This window comes from Procambarus clarkii, chromosome 40 (assembly GCF_040958095.1).
Source record: "Procambarus clarkii isolate CNS0578487 chromosome 40, FALCON_Pclarkii_2.0, whole genome shotgun sequence".
Classification (NCBI taxonomy): Eukaryota; Metazoa; Arthropoda; class Malacostraca; order Decapoda; family Cambaridae; genus Procambarus; species Procambarus clarkii.
This window is the reverse complement of record NC_091189.1, coordinates 11,182,581-11,196,773: the sequence shown is the minus strand read 5'-3', so window position 1 is coordinate 11,196,773 and position 14,193 is coordinate 11,182,581. Positions and strand designations below refer to the sequence as shown.

Genomic DNA, 14,193 nt, shown 5'->3' with positions numbered 1-14,193 from the left:
CGCTACTTTGTAGCCCAAAATTGGGCTACTTTCGCTACTTTGTAGCCCAAAATTGGGCTACTTTCGCTACTTTTTAGCCCAAAATTCGCTACTTTCGCTACTTTTTAGCCCAAAATTGGGCTACTTTTGCTACTTTTTAGGCCAAAATTGGGCTACTTTCGCTACTTTTTAGGCCAAAATTGGACTACTTTCGCTACTTTTTAGGCCAAAATTGGTCTACTTTCGCTACTAATTAGGCCAAATTGGGCTACTTTCGGTACTTTTTAGGCCAAAATTGGGCTACTTTCGCTACTTTTAGCCCAAAATTTTGCTACTTTCGTTACTTCTTAGCCCAAAATTTTGCTACTTTCGCTACTTTTTAGCCCAAAATTGGGCTACTTTCGCTACTTTGTAGCCCAAAATTGGGCTACTTTCGCTACTTTTTAGGCCAAAATTGGGCTACTTTCGCTACTTTGTAGCCCAAAATTGGGCTACTTTCGCTACTTTTGTAGCCCAAAATTTGGCTACTTTCGCTACTTTGTAGCCAAAATTGGGCTACTTTCGCTACATTTTAGCCCAAAATTTCTCTACTTTCGCTACTTTTTACGCCAAAATTGGGCTACTTTCATTACTTTTTAGGCCAAAATTGGGCTACTTTCGCTACTTTTTAGGCCAAAATTGGGCTACTTTCGCTACTTTGTAGCCCAAAATTGGGCTACTTTTGCTACTTTGTAGCCCAAAATTTTGCTACTTTGTAGATCAAAATTTCGCTACTTTGTAGCTCAAAATTGGGCTACTTTCGCTACTTTTTAGCCCAAATTTTCGCTACTTTGTAGCCCAAGATTGCGCTACTTTCGCTACTTTGTAGCCCAAAATTGGGCTACTTTCGCTACTTTGTAGCCCAAAATTGGGCTACTTTCGCTACTTTGTAGCCCAAAATTGGGCTACTTTCGCTACTTTGTAGCCCAAAATTGGGCTACTTTCAGTACTTTGTAGCCCAAAATTGCGCTATTTTCGCTACTTTTAGCACAAAATTTCGCTACTTTTTAGCCCAAAATTGGGCTACTTTCGCTACTTTGTAGCCCAAAATTAAGCTAAAAAGTAGCGAAATTTTGTGCAAAAAGTAGCAAAAGTAGCCCAATTTTGGGCCACAAAGTAGCGAAAGTAGCCCAATTTTGGGCTACAAAGTAGCGAAAGTAGCAAAAATTTGGGCTAAAAAGTAGCGAAAGTAGCCCAATTTTGGGCTACAAAGTAGCGAAAGTAGCGAAATTTTGGGCTACAAAGTAGCGAAAGTAGCCCAATTTTGGGCTAAAAAGTAGCAAAAGTAGCGAAATTTTGGGCTACAAAGTAGCGAAAGTAGCCCAATTTTGGCCTAAAAAGTAGCAAAAGTAGCCCAATTTTGGCCTAAAAAGTATCGAAAGTAGCCCAATTTTGGCCTAAAAAGTAGCGAAAGTAGCCCAATTTTAGGCTACAAAGTAGCGAAAGTAGCAAAATTTTTGGCTAAAAGTAGCGAAAGTAGCCTAAAATTGGGCTACAAAGTAGCGAAATTTTGGGCTAAAAAGTAGCGAAATTTTGGGCTAAAAAGTAGCGAAATTTTGGGCTAAAAGTAGCGAAAGTAGCCCAATTTTGGGCTACAAAGTAGCAAAAGTAGCCCAATTTTGGGCTACAAAGTAGCGAAAGTAGCCCAATTTTGGCCTAAAAAGTAGCGAAAGTAGCCAATTTTGGCCTAAAAAGTAGCGAAAGTAGCCCAATTTTGGCCTAAAAAGTAGCGAAAGTAGCCCAATTTTGGGCTACAAAGTAGCGAAAGTAGCAAAATTTTTGGCTTAAAACTAGCGAAAGTAGCCTAAAATTGGGCTACAAAGTAGCGAAATTTTGGGCTAAAAAAGTAGCGAAATTTTGTGCTAAAAGTAGCGAAAGTAGCCCAATTTTGGGCTAAAAAGTAGCAAAAGTAGCCCAATTTTGGGCTACAAAGTAGCGAAAGTAGCCGAATCTTGGGCTACAAAGTAGCGAAAGTAGCCCAATTTTGGGCTACAAAGTAGCGAAATTTTGGGCTACAAAGTAGCGAAATTTTGGGCTACAAAGTAGCGAAAGTAGCAAAATTTTTGGCTAAGAAGTAAGTCAAGTAGCGAAATTTTGGGCTAAAAATAACGAAAGTAGCCCAAGTTTGGCCTAAAAAGTAGCGAAAGTAGCCCAATTTTGGCCTAAAAAGTAGCGAAAGTAGCCCAATTTTGGACTAAAAAGTAGCAAAAGTAGCCCAATTTTGGCCTAAAAAGTAGCGAAAGTAGCCCAATTTTGGCCTAAAAAGTAGCGAAAGTAGCCCAATTTTGGCCTAAAAAGTAGCGAAAGTAGCCCAATTTTGGCCTAAAAAGTAGCGAAAGTAGCCCAACTTTGGCCTAAAAAGTAGCGAAAGTAGCCCAACTTTGGCCTAAAAAGTAGCCCAATTTTGTCCTAAAAAGTTGCGAAAGTAGCCCAACTTTGGCCTAAAAAGTAGCGAAAGTAGCCCAACTTTGGCCTAAAAAGTAGCGAAAGTAGCCCAATTTTGGCCTAAAAAGTAGCGAAAGTAGCCCAATTTTGGCCTAAAAAGTAGCGAAAGTAGCCCAACTTTGGCCTAAAAAGTAGCGAAAGTAGCCCAATTTTGGCCTAAAAAGTAGCGAAAGTAGCCCAACTTTGGCCTAAAAAGTAGCGAAAGTAGCCCAATTTTGGCCTAAAAAGTAGCGAAAGTAGCCCAATTTTGGCCTAAAAAGTAGCGAAAGTAGCCCAATTTTGGCCTAAAAAGTAGCGAAAGTAGCCCAATTTTGGCCTAAAAAGTAGCGAAAGTAGCCCAATTTTGGCCTAAAAAGTAGCGAAAGTAGCCCAATTTTGGCCTAAAAAGTAGCGAAAGTAGCCCAATTTTGGCCTAAAAAGTAGCGAAAGTAGCCCAATTTTGGCCTAAAAAGTAGCGAAAGTAGCCCAATTTTGGCCTAAAAAGTAGCCCAATTTTGGCCTAAAAAGTAGCAAAAGTAGCCCAACTTTGGCCTAAAAAGTAGCGAAAGTAGCCCAACTTTGGCCTAAAACGTAGCGAAAGTAGCCCAATTTTGGCCTAAAACGTAGCGAAAGTAGCCCAATTTTGGCCTAAAACGTTGCGAAAGTAGCCCAATTTTGGCCTAAAAAGTAGCGAAAGTAGCCCAATTTTGGCCTAAAAAGTAGCGAAAGTAGCCCAATTTTGGCCTAAAAAGTAGCGAAAGTAGCCCAATTTTGGCCTAAAAAGTAGCGAAAAGTAGGCCCAATTTTGTCCTAAAAAGTAGCGAAAGTAGCCCAATTTTGGCCTAAAAAGTAGCGAAAGTAGCCCAATTTTGGCCTAAAAAGTAGCCCAATTTTGGCCTAAAAAGTAGCAAAAGTAGCCCAACTTTGGCCTAAAAGTAGCGAAAGTAGCCCATTTTGTCCTAAAAAGTAGCGAAAGTAGCCCAATTTTGTCCTAAAAAGTAGCGAAAGTAGCCCAACTTTGTCCTAAAAAGTTAGCGAAAAGTAGCCCAACTTTGGCCTAAAAAGTAGCGAAAGTAGCCCAACTTTGGCCTAAAAAGGAGCGAAAGTAGCCCAACTTTGGCCTAAAAAGTAGCGAAAGTAGCCCAACTTTGGCCTAAAAAGTAGCCCAACTTTGGCCTAAAAAGTAGCGAAAGGTAGCCCAACTTTGGCCTAAAACGTTGCGAAAGTAGCCCAATTTTGGCCTAAAACGTAGCGAAAATAGCCCAATTTTGGCCTAAAAACGTTGCGAAAATAGCCCAATTTTGGCCTAAAAACGTAGCGAAAGTAGCCCAATTTTGTCCTAAAAAAGTTGCGAAAGTAGCCCAACTTTGGCCTAAAAAGTAGCCCAACTTTGGCCTAAAAAGTAGCAAAAGTAGCCCAACTTTGGCCTAAAAAGTAGCGAAAGGTAGCCCAACTTTGGCCTAAAACGTTGCAAAAGTAGCCCAATTTTGGCCTAAAAAGTAGCGAAAAGTAGCCCAATTTTGGCCTAAAACGTAGCGAAAGTAGCCCAATTTTGGCCTAAAAAAGTAGCGAAAGTAGCCCAATTTTGGCCTAAAAAGTAGCGAAAGTAGCCCAATTTTGGCCTAAAAAGTAGCAAAAGTAGGCCAATTTTGGCCTAAAAAGTAGCGAAAGTAGCCCAATTTTGGCCTAAAAAGTAGCGAAAGTAGCCCAATTTTGGCCTAAAAAGTAGCGAAAGTAGCCCAACTTTGGCCTAAAAAGTAGCGAAAGTAGCCCAATTTGTCCTAAAAAGTAGCGAAAGTAGCCCAATTTTGTCCTAAAAAGTAGCGAAAGTAGCCCAATTTTGTCCTAAAAAGTTGCAAAATTAGCCCAACTTTGGCCTAAAAAGTAGCGAAAGTAGCCCAACTTTGGCCTAAAAAGGAGCGAAAGTAGCCCAACTTTGGCCTAAAAAGTAGCGAAAGTAGCCCAACTTTGGCCTAAAAAGTAGCCCAACTTTGGCCTAAAAAGTAGCGAAGGTAGCCCAACTTTGGCCTAAAACGTTGCGAAAGTAGCCCAATTTTGGCCTAAAACGTAGCGAAAATAGCCCAATTTTGGCCTAAAACGTTGCGAAAGTAGCCCAATTTTGGCCTAAAAAGTAGGAAGTAGCCCAATTTTGGCCTTAAAAGTAGCGAAAGTAGCCCAATTTTGGCCTAAAAAGTAGCGAAAGTAGCCCAATTTTGGCCTAAAAAGTAGCGAAAGTAGCCCAATTTTGGCCTAAAAAGTAGCGAAAGTAGGCCAATTTTGGCCTAAAACGTTAGCGAAAGTAGCCCAATTTTGGCCTAAAAAGTAGCGAAAGTAGCCCAATTTTGGCCTAAAAAGTAGCGAAAGTAGGCCAATTTTGGCCTAAAAAGTAGCGAAAGTAGCCCAATTTTGGCCTAAAAAGTAGCGAAAGTAGCCCAATTTTGGCCTAAAAAGTAGCCCAATTTTGGCCTAAAAAGTAGCGAAAGTAGCCCAACTTTGGCCTAAAAAGTAGCGAAAGTAGCCCAACTTTGGCCTAAAAAGTAGCGAAAGTAGCCCAACTTTGGCCTAAAAAGTAGCGAAAGTAGCCCAATTTTGGCCTAAAAAGTAGCGAAAGTAGCCCAATTTTGGCCTAAAAAGTAGCGAAAGTAGCCCAATTTTGGCCTAAAAAGTAGCGAAAGTAGCCCAATTTTGGCCTAAAAAGTAGCGAAAGTAGCCCAATTTTGTCCTAAAAAGTTAGCGAAAGTAGCCCAACTTTGGCCTAAAGAGTAGCGAAAGTAGCCCAACTTTTGGCCTAAAAAGTAGCGAAAGTAGCCCAACTTTGGCCTAAAGAGTAGCAAAAGTAGCCCAACTTTGGCCTAAAGAGTAGCGAAAGTAGCCCAACTTTGGCCTAAAAAGTAGCGAAAGGTAGCGCAACTTTGGCCTAAAAAGTAGCGAAAGGTAGCCCAACTTTGGCCTAAAACGTTAGCGAAAGTAGCCCAATTTTGGCCTAAAACGTTGCGAAAGTAGCCCAATTTTGGCCTAAAAAGTAGCGAAAGTAGCCCAATTTTGGCCTAAAAAGTAGCGAAAGTAGCCCAATTTTGGCCTAAAAAGTAGCGAAAGTAGCCCAATTTTGGCCTAAAAAGTACCGAAAGCAGGCCAATTTTGGCCTAAAACGTAGCGAAAGTAGCCCAATTTTGGCCTAAAAAGTAGCGAAAGTAGCCCAATTTTGGCCTAAAAAGTAGCGAAAGTAGCCCAATTTTGGCCTAAAAAGTAGCGAAAGTAGCCCAATTTTGGCCTAAAAAGTAGCGAAAGTAGCCCAATTTTGGCCTAAAAAGTAGCGAAAGTAGCCCAACTTTGGCCTAAAAAGTAGCGAAAGTAGCCCAACTTGTCCTAAAAAGTAGCCCAACTTTGGCCTAAAAAGTAGCGAAGGTAGCCCAATTTTGGCCTAAAACGTTGCGAAAGTAGTCCAATTTTGGCCTAAAAAGTAGCGAAAGTAGCCCAATTTTGGCCTAAAACGTTGCGAAAGTAGCCCAATTTTGGCCTAAAAAGTAGCGAAAGTAGCCCAATTTTGTCCTAAAAAGTTGCGAAAGTAGCCCAACTTTGGCCTAAAAAGTAGCAAAAGTAGCCCAACTTTGGCCTAAAGAGTAGCAAAAGTAGCCCAACTTTGGCCTAAAGAGTAGCGAAGGTAGCCCAACTTTGGCCTAAAAAGTAGCGAAGGTAGCCCAACTTTGGCCTAAAACGTTGCGAAGGTAGCCCAACTTTGGCCTAAAACGTTGCGAAAGTAGCCCAATTTTGGCCTAAAACGTAGCGAAAGTAGCCCAATTTTGGCCTAAAACGTTGCGAAAGTAGCCCAATTTTGGCCTAAAAAGTAGCGAAAGTAGCCCAATTTTGGCCTAAAAAGTAGCGAAAGTAGCCCAATTTTGGCCTAAAACGTTGCGAAAGTAGCCCAATTTTGGCCTAAAAAGTAGCGAAAGTAGCCCAATTTTGGCCTAAAAAGTAGCAAAAGTAGGCCAATTTTGGCCTAAAAAGTAGCGAAAGTAGCCTAATTTTGGCCTAAAAAGTAGCGAAAGTAAGCCAATTTTGGCCTAAAAAGTAGCCCAATTTTGGCCTAAAAAGTAGCGAAAGTAGCCCAATTTTGGCCTAAAAAGTAGCGAAAGTAGCCCAATTTTGGCCTAAAAAGTAGCGAAAGTAGCCCAATTTTGGCCTAAAAATTAGCGAAAGTAGCCCAACTTTGTCCTAAAAAGTTGCGAAAGTAGCCCAACTTTGGCCTAAAAAGTAGCGAAAGTAGCCCAATTTTGTCCTAAAAAGTAGCGAAAGTAGCCCAACTTTGGCCTAAAAAGTAGCGAAAGTAGCCCAACTTTGGCCTAAAAAGTAGCGAAAGTAGCCCAATTTTGGCCTAAAAAGTAGCGAAAGTAGCCCAATTTTGGCCTAAAAAGTAGCGAAAGTAGCCCAATTTTGGCCTAAAAAGTAGCGAAAGTAGCCCAATTTTGGCCTAAAAATGTCAGGTCAGGTTAGGGTAGGTTAGGTTAGGGTAGGGTAGGTGAGGTGAGGTTAGGTTAGGTTTAGGTTGCCAAACTATGTTGGCTTCTTGTTTTCCTGATCAGACGTGTGTGCCACCTACCTTTGGAGATCAGCATCTTCATGGCAGAACTTTTGTATGCGCTTGGTCAACTGCTTTCTTTACATCGATGTTTCTTTGCCTAAGTGAGACGTGCAGTGCCCTCATGGCTATGGAGTCTTGACCCTTTGCATCATGTGGCAGTCTAAATCCAATACTGGCCATTTCTTATTTTAAATATTATAAGAGTCAAATTTGCTTCCACTACCTTTTATAATTCAACATTTTAGTTAAGCAAGAAACATGAGGGGGAAAATTAAAAAAAATTTCAAAGAAATATTTTGTTCTATATACATTTTTACAACAATTACATATATTTATATCTGTACAAAGATAAACTATAATTTTTAATAAAAACAAGGTAAAATAATATACACAATCAGTGAAAGATCGTGCAAATGTTTGTTGGTCTTTCAGTTATAATTCAATAATATATCAAGCTTTAGAGTAAGGCATTTAAACAATTGGAGTTTAAAATATTAAACCAGTCTTAGTAAATCAAATATGCCACATTATGCAATAGCTCAAGTGAACTTTAAATTAATAAACAGCTGAACACCTCCAAAAAGTGATAAAAATACAGTAGTACAAATCTTGACACACGGCACATATAGCTGACATTTGCACAGATCAAAACATCTTTAGTTTAACTATATTTTTAACACATGAAGTAACTATTTATTCTTCAAAGAACCTGAGGATTAATACATTAAAGAAAAAATATCTTTACAACACTGATTAGGAGTAAAACCAGCTTTCATTGTCAATGTGGAAATCATATACTGTACTGTACTGTAGGAACAATTTTACAATAAAATAAATTTTGTCTAAACATGTACAGCATTTCTATATCCAGATTTAAAAAAAAATGGCACTTGATAAAAACCTATCTAGCGACACCATATTGTAATTCCACTAAACACACTTGGAAATTCATTTTTTTTTTTACATGAAAATTTCATGATATGAGACTTGTTGCTACCTAAACCAGCAGGTGGCATAAATAAAAATGTCCTTTCCTCTTTATAAAAAAATAAAATAAATAAAAGATGCATAAATTACATGAAAAGTTTAACCTTTCATTTCATTCTTCAAATCAAATTCAAGACTGCTTACAAAACATTCAGAAGATGACTAGACTCCTCCAACATATGTTTTTATCATAAACTTTAAAATATTCTCAAAAAACACATTAAAGATAAAACATTTCAGCTTTGGTTGGATATGTATCAATTATGAAATCAGTCTCGGCACATCTTCAATTGTGCCAAGATGTAAGGAATAGCCATACCTTACAAAGCCGACTCATACTGGTTTGTTCATTAATCTTAACATCATAGTTAACAGTCATAAGATCAATAAAACATGAACATACACAATCCCCAAAATCACTTTAATATTCCAGTCACTGGCAATGCGTGAGTGTTAAATAGCTTGTATTGAAGCTGATGACCTTCAGCCTTTATGATGAGATTTACCACAAAGAATATCAGGCTGACTTCACACTGGGTGATGCTGAATTTGTGTCACATTTCGTCCTGATCCTCTGCCCTTTTTATGACCTCCAAAGCTGAACCACAGACCTAAAATTACACAAGTAAATTAAATTATTTATTTAGTTGTGGCAGATTTAAGAATGAACAACATATTCTGCATGAAAAAATTACTAGTTTGTGTTCATTACTGAATAAAATACTCAAATACTTTATTCATACTTTATATAATGTACAGTACCATAAAAGGCTCGGTAAACAAAATTTACTTTCCCGTTTTTGTTTGGTTTGAATAGCTCTTAAAAACTTAGTGCAAACAGCAGTAAAATACAAATTATAAGAATGAATATTAAATGCATTAACAACATATAAATGACTACATAAAGCTTCATTATTGATAAACCACCACCACACCTGGCACTAATGGTCAGTTGAACAAATACCGTCATCCAGTAACTAGTCGGAAGAATTTAAGCAGTCTGAAGGAAAGGAAAAGAACTCTTGAACATAGGTTACCAATACTACGGTACTAAGGAAGTATATTATGTACACAAACAACTCATGCTTGTTAAAAGATTTTCTCCAGTTTGCCAACTAAAGTAACTGCTCACTAAAGCTTCATAAAAGCATCAATTGTCAAAGGTGTTTAAGTGCTACCATCACCATAGCCATTTTTATATACAATAATGGCTTCTGTAAGCTGATCAAAGGTCTAATCTAACTTGAGGCAAGTTCATCCCACTTGCCTTTCTTTTTGCCCTCGGGTGGCTGAACACCTGAGGGAAGGCTATTGGAGCGAATTTCAGGATCAACATTGACTAGAAGTTCAGCCTGAGCGTACGTCATGGCCTGTACACGCTTGTGCGATTTGGTTGCTGTGAGAAAACATGCCAAGCTATTTCAGGTTGCTTCATGTGATTTACAATGCAGATATATGGTGAAACAATCTGAGAAAAACACTAAATATTCAATCTTAGAAAGTTTGATATACCAATCTTGTGTCCTTGAAAAACAAATATACCCCTAACATGGTCCAACACAAGTAACCTAAATTTTCAACAGACTGAACAACTTTACATGCATACACAACTCAAATTACAGGTTTAGCAAGTGGCATAAAAATCAAGTGTTGAATGTAATGAAATGCTTTCTGGGAGAAAGCTTCCAACCTTGGAAGTTCCATGGTGCACTTCACTCTGAGATCATGAACATTAATAAATACTTCGACATCTTTACTTGTGCAAGCCAACTTAACACTAGAAACAGTCTGGTGTGATCCTCAAAGCAAGTGGAGCATGGGGATAAAAGGTTGACCAAAACCATGAAAAATGCCCAGAAAGTTCAGGTAAAGAAAAAATATCTTTAATCAAGAAACAAAAAACAAAGCAAACTAGTTTGCCAATGGTAAACAATCATTTGATTTCTGGACTAGCCCCACAAGGACTCCATAGTGTACACTGTATTCACAACAGAATAACAGAACAAAGATAGAAAGGGTTGACATGACAGGAGACCATGGTCAGCAAGGAAGGCAGGTGTAGAACAGGGGACAGAAAAATGCAAAGATGCATGCCCCAGGAAAAGTGGGTACCAAACCCCCATAAAAAGTCAACACCAAGATGAGAAAGAGCGAGAGGATCTTCTAAACAAGCTAATGGTACCCAAAACATCTCCAAAGTACCATTCCCTGTTAGGCAGAATAAGGGCCAACACACCCAGATGCAACACTTGGGAAACAAGATGAAACAAGTGAGGAAAAGCTCACAATGCAAGGGCAGCAGCCACATTGCTGCCTACAGAACCAAATATGTAACTTATTCATGGCAGGTATTAATGTGTATCTACACATGCATAAATGGAAATACATTTGGATATCTAAATACTACATGGTTAACTTTATGTATATACACAAGCCCAAGTTAAATAGGCTGGCTAGGAAGTCACTCCTGTTTTTTTGTGGTGGGCATCTGCCCAGACCTTGTCCTATGAGGCAAAACTGCAACTACTACTACATACAACATAAAAGGCCGAAAACCTTTTTCACAAGTGTATAGGGCCACACCATCCCTAGCATTAAACCTAAGGTTTCTGCCAACAAGACATGGTTTCCAAAGATATTAACATGATACTAAAATACAAAACACTAACATGCATTTTAACATCACGCATGATACTTTGCCACTTTTGCAGCACCACCAGCACTGCCATTCGCATGCTATTTACCAGCCAATGTGGGTAATAACTAATCCCTAGAATACAAATAAAATGGCACGGACTACAATAAATATAACCCATTGGCAAGCACACTGTGGAAAGCACTCACTGAGAAAGTATAATATGCCACAATAAATACTACCTCATTGGCTGAGAGCATGCAGTACATTATGTTGTACTAGTTCTCAATGGCATTGAGCATGAGATAGTCTCACTGGCTGAGTAGGACTGAGGCAAGTAAATTATTAAGAGAAAGCACTACCCCTTTATGGCTGTATAAGCACTTTGAAAGGATGTGAGGATAAGGGTTTAGGAAAAAGGAAAGGAATGGTGCCAAGCCGAGTGACAAAAGGACTGAGAAAATTAACTGGATTTTCCATAATTTCTGTGCATAGAAAAACCAATTGAGAGAACAATCGGCACAAAAGATGCCTGCATCTTTAGCAATCACTGTTAAATTTTAATGTTTTTTATTCAAATGAGAAAAAGTGGAAAATTAAGGATCAGAGTTTTCCCGGGAAGTTCACACACTTTTCTTCCAGAATTGTAGGTGCCTTGGTATCAAATAAAAACAAAGCTGAAGTGCAGAATCTTTGAAAGTTTCTGTACATTCTATTATCTGCAGAAATTAATTGTCACTTCCAAGACTTGAACAAAGATTTAGCTCAGTAGAGTATACAGTACGTACCTACTGTCTTATTGCTAAATCTTTTATTCTAAGCAACACACACAAAGCTTTGCATAAAATATATAGCTGCTAGCGATTCGAATCTTGGTAGAAAACATTTTGTAGTGAAAGTGAATATCCAGGAATACTTTTGAGGCATGGTAAAGTGCCTTTGATGATTATTGTGCAAGTTCCTATGGTTTAATTTGTTCAAGCTATAAATTTTCACAGTAAGTAGGTGGTTCAATTGAGAAACTGGGGTGAGAGGGTGGGCCTTGCTCCAAAAAATCAAGCATTGAGTGAAAGAAGTGCCGAGTGGCACCATGGTTGGTTTCTATTCTTCATTTTCACGAGTTTGCTTGGGTGGATTGTACTTGAGGAAGTGAGGAATGCTACCTCCCTAGACCCAATCAAACTAGCTAGTGCTGCTATCTGGTGGTGGTCAGGGTAATGGGCAGTTACTAATTATGAAGTTTTAGAAAGATTTTTGGTTATATCACGGATACAAATGAGTATTTTGAAAGATTATCGAGTTGTTGGACATGTTATTTGGTGTCATAATGTGCAGTAGTGCCATTGATGGATTGATGTATGCTTTGTACTGCTGCTTCTTCCATTACTGCTAGAATAGATATTTTGCAAGGTTACTTACATAAGTGGAGTTCAAAGTTGCTCAGGCTATTGTGTAATAACATTGGTTTGGGTGAAACCAGGGCCATGGAAACAACTGAGGTGTACTGTACTGTACGAACATGTAACTACTAATACATTATTTGATTTGGGATAATGTTTCATTCACGCATTTACATGAAGTAGGTGTATACCAGCCCTAAATATAAAATCATGGCTTTGCAAAGCCTACGACTGTATATACACATTGTTATGGGATATTTCCTTAACTCAAGGACTTGCTGTACTATGAGGTAGGCATGTGCTGTAATTTCAGTGGGTGCTTAGTATGGAGTGGTGATACCCTTAAAGCAGCAGAAGGTAAAGAAGACCTGGAGGAAAAGATGACTGTATCCACAGACAACAGACACCTAGATTGTACCTGGAATGTGTTCCAAGAGTTCTTTACTCACCAAGCCTAACCCCAGGGCAGGCTTGACGTGTGATAAAATGTGGTTCAACAGACTGTTGCTTGGAGCAGCCTGCAGGTGAAACAGGCTCGCCTGCAGTTGGGACAAGGAAGGTCCAGTCAGAAACTGGAGGCACAGGTGCTGTTGCAATATCAAAGTCCAGACCCTAATCTTGGGAGAAGACGAAGTGATACATACTGTATTTCAAGTCATGCCCACATTGGCAAATATCTGGCAGGCTCAACCGGACCATCTTACACAGTAACTAGGAAAGATGAGCCTAAAAACAGTGCAATAACATATGATGGTTAATAAACTAGGTCTGAAAAGCCTGAACCTTGAAAGAATATATATATTATATATAATAAATAAATATATTAACAGAATACAAGCTTGGAATAAAGCTACAACTCTGGTACATCAGCTGAATACAATTCCCAACAAATGAACAACTAAACCTCCCCCATGGCCCTATGTCCAGGCACAAAACCCAGAAGTCCTAAGCATGCAGAGCCAGAGCAAACATTTTGAACACAGAGCAAGGAGATCAGTTCAAGACAAGCAGTCCAGCAGCAAGGCAACCAAACATGGTCTCCAAAGCACACAACCAGGAGACCCTGGGCAGACAGCCAAGGGTTCTACGTGCAAGAAGCACATAACGAGGCCACCACGCCCAGGAATCCAGGTGCAACCAGGGGCACCAAGACCAACAACCAGACATCAGGGACCAAGAGGTCAGGACACACATCTTTGGGGCTAGAACATCAAACAAAGCCCTAACAAGTAACATTTGTGGGCAACCACATAACTCTTTAATTTTGAGAATATGTGCACACAAAGTTAAGGAAACAAATTGCCCAAGGCAAAACAGGCATTCACAAGGACAATCTACAGCCCACATGGGAGCCAGCAGATAATGTACTGATGTTCCTCACATGAAGTGGGGAAGTAGAACTAGTCACTGGAATAGGATAAGTTACAATCCCCACCGAACAACGCAGGTGGGGAAAATGGAGGCCGCCTCCAAAACTGAGGGACCACTAAAACAGTGAATTAAAAAATAAACCCTAGGCAAAACCCCCAATACAAAAAGTGCTCATGAAACCCCATAACGAACATTTCTGCAAATAAACCTTATGATTGCCAAGGTAGAAGTCCAAACTTCATTGAACAGCCTCAGAGATATATTTGGTCGTTCTCACAATCTGCTCCAGAATAGAAAACCCTGAAACCAATCCGAGGCAATCTGTATATTTTAAACATACAGTACATAAAATAATTTGGCACTATGCCATGAAGCATGGAACCCCCTTAAACAGACTGTCTCAAGACTAAGCAGTAAAAGGGTGGCAGGAAGTGTAGAGAGTAGGAGATCCTTATGCGAATTTCAAAACAATTCTCGACTATAAAATAAGATTCCAATGATCATTTGGAGGTGATGTCAAGTGGTTTGATATGTTTTTTGTCTTATAGTGAGCAGTGTCCTTGGAAGCAGATTGAGGTATGCCCTTCCACTGCTTCTTTCCCTCTGACTATGGAATGAATTTGCAAGAGTACCTTATCTCTGTAGGACTCAAAGCCTGGCATGCTGCTGTGATTTTGGTGGACCTAATGCCATAACTCAAGGAAACGACCAAGAGAGCCTTAATCGGAAAATACAACAGTTGTCTTTCCGCAGCCTATGCAAAAATGTAAATAAAACTA

At 39.3% G+C, this 14,193-nt stretch overlaps 1 protein-coding gene across 3 annotated transcripts in view; it reads right to left on the bottom strand.

Moving 5' to 3' along the window:
• Positions 1-7,302: 7,302 nt before the first annotated feature.
• Positions 7,303-14,193, bottom strand: part of LOC123752802 (spermatogenesis-associated protein 13) — a 294,193-nt gene continuing 287,302 nt past the window's right edge. For all 3 annotated transcript variants that reach the window (XM_069338675.1, XM_069338674.1, XM_069338676.1), the window contains 2 exons: positions 9,276-9,404; positions 7,303-8,619 (listed from right to left, as the gene is read on the bottom strand). In XM_069338675.1, the coding sequence (XP_069194776.1) occupies positions 8,537-8,619; positions 9,276-9,404 (212 nt within the window). In that variant the 3' untranslated portion in view covers positions 7,303-8,536. The remainder of the gene's footprint in view (positions 8,620-9,275; positions 9,405-14,193) is intronic.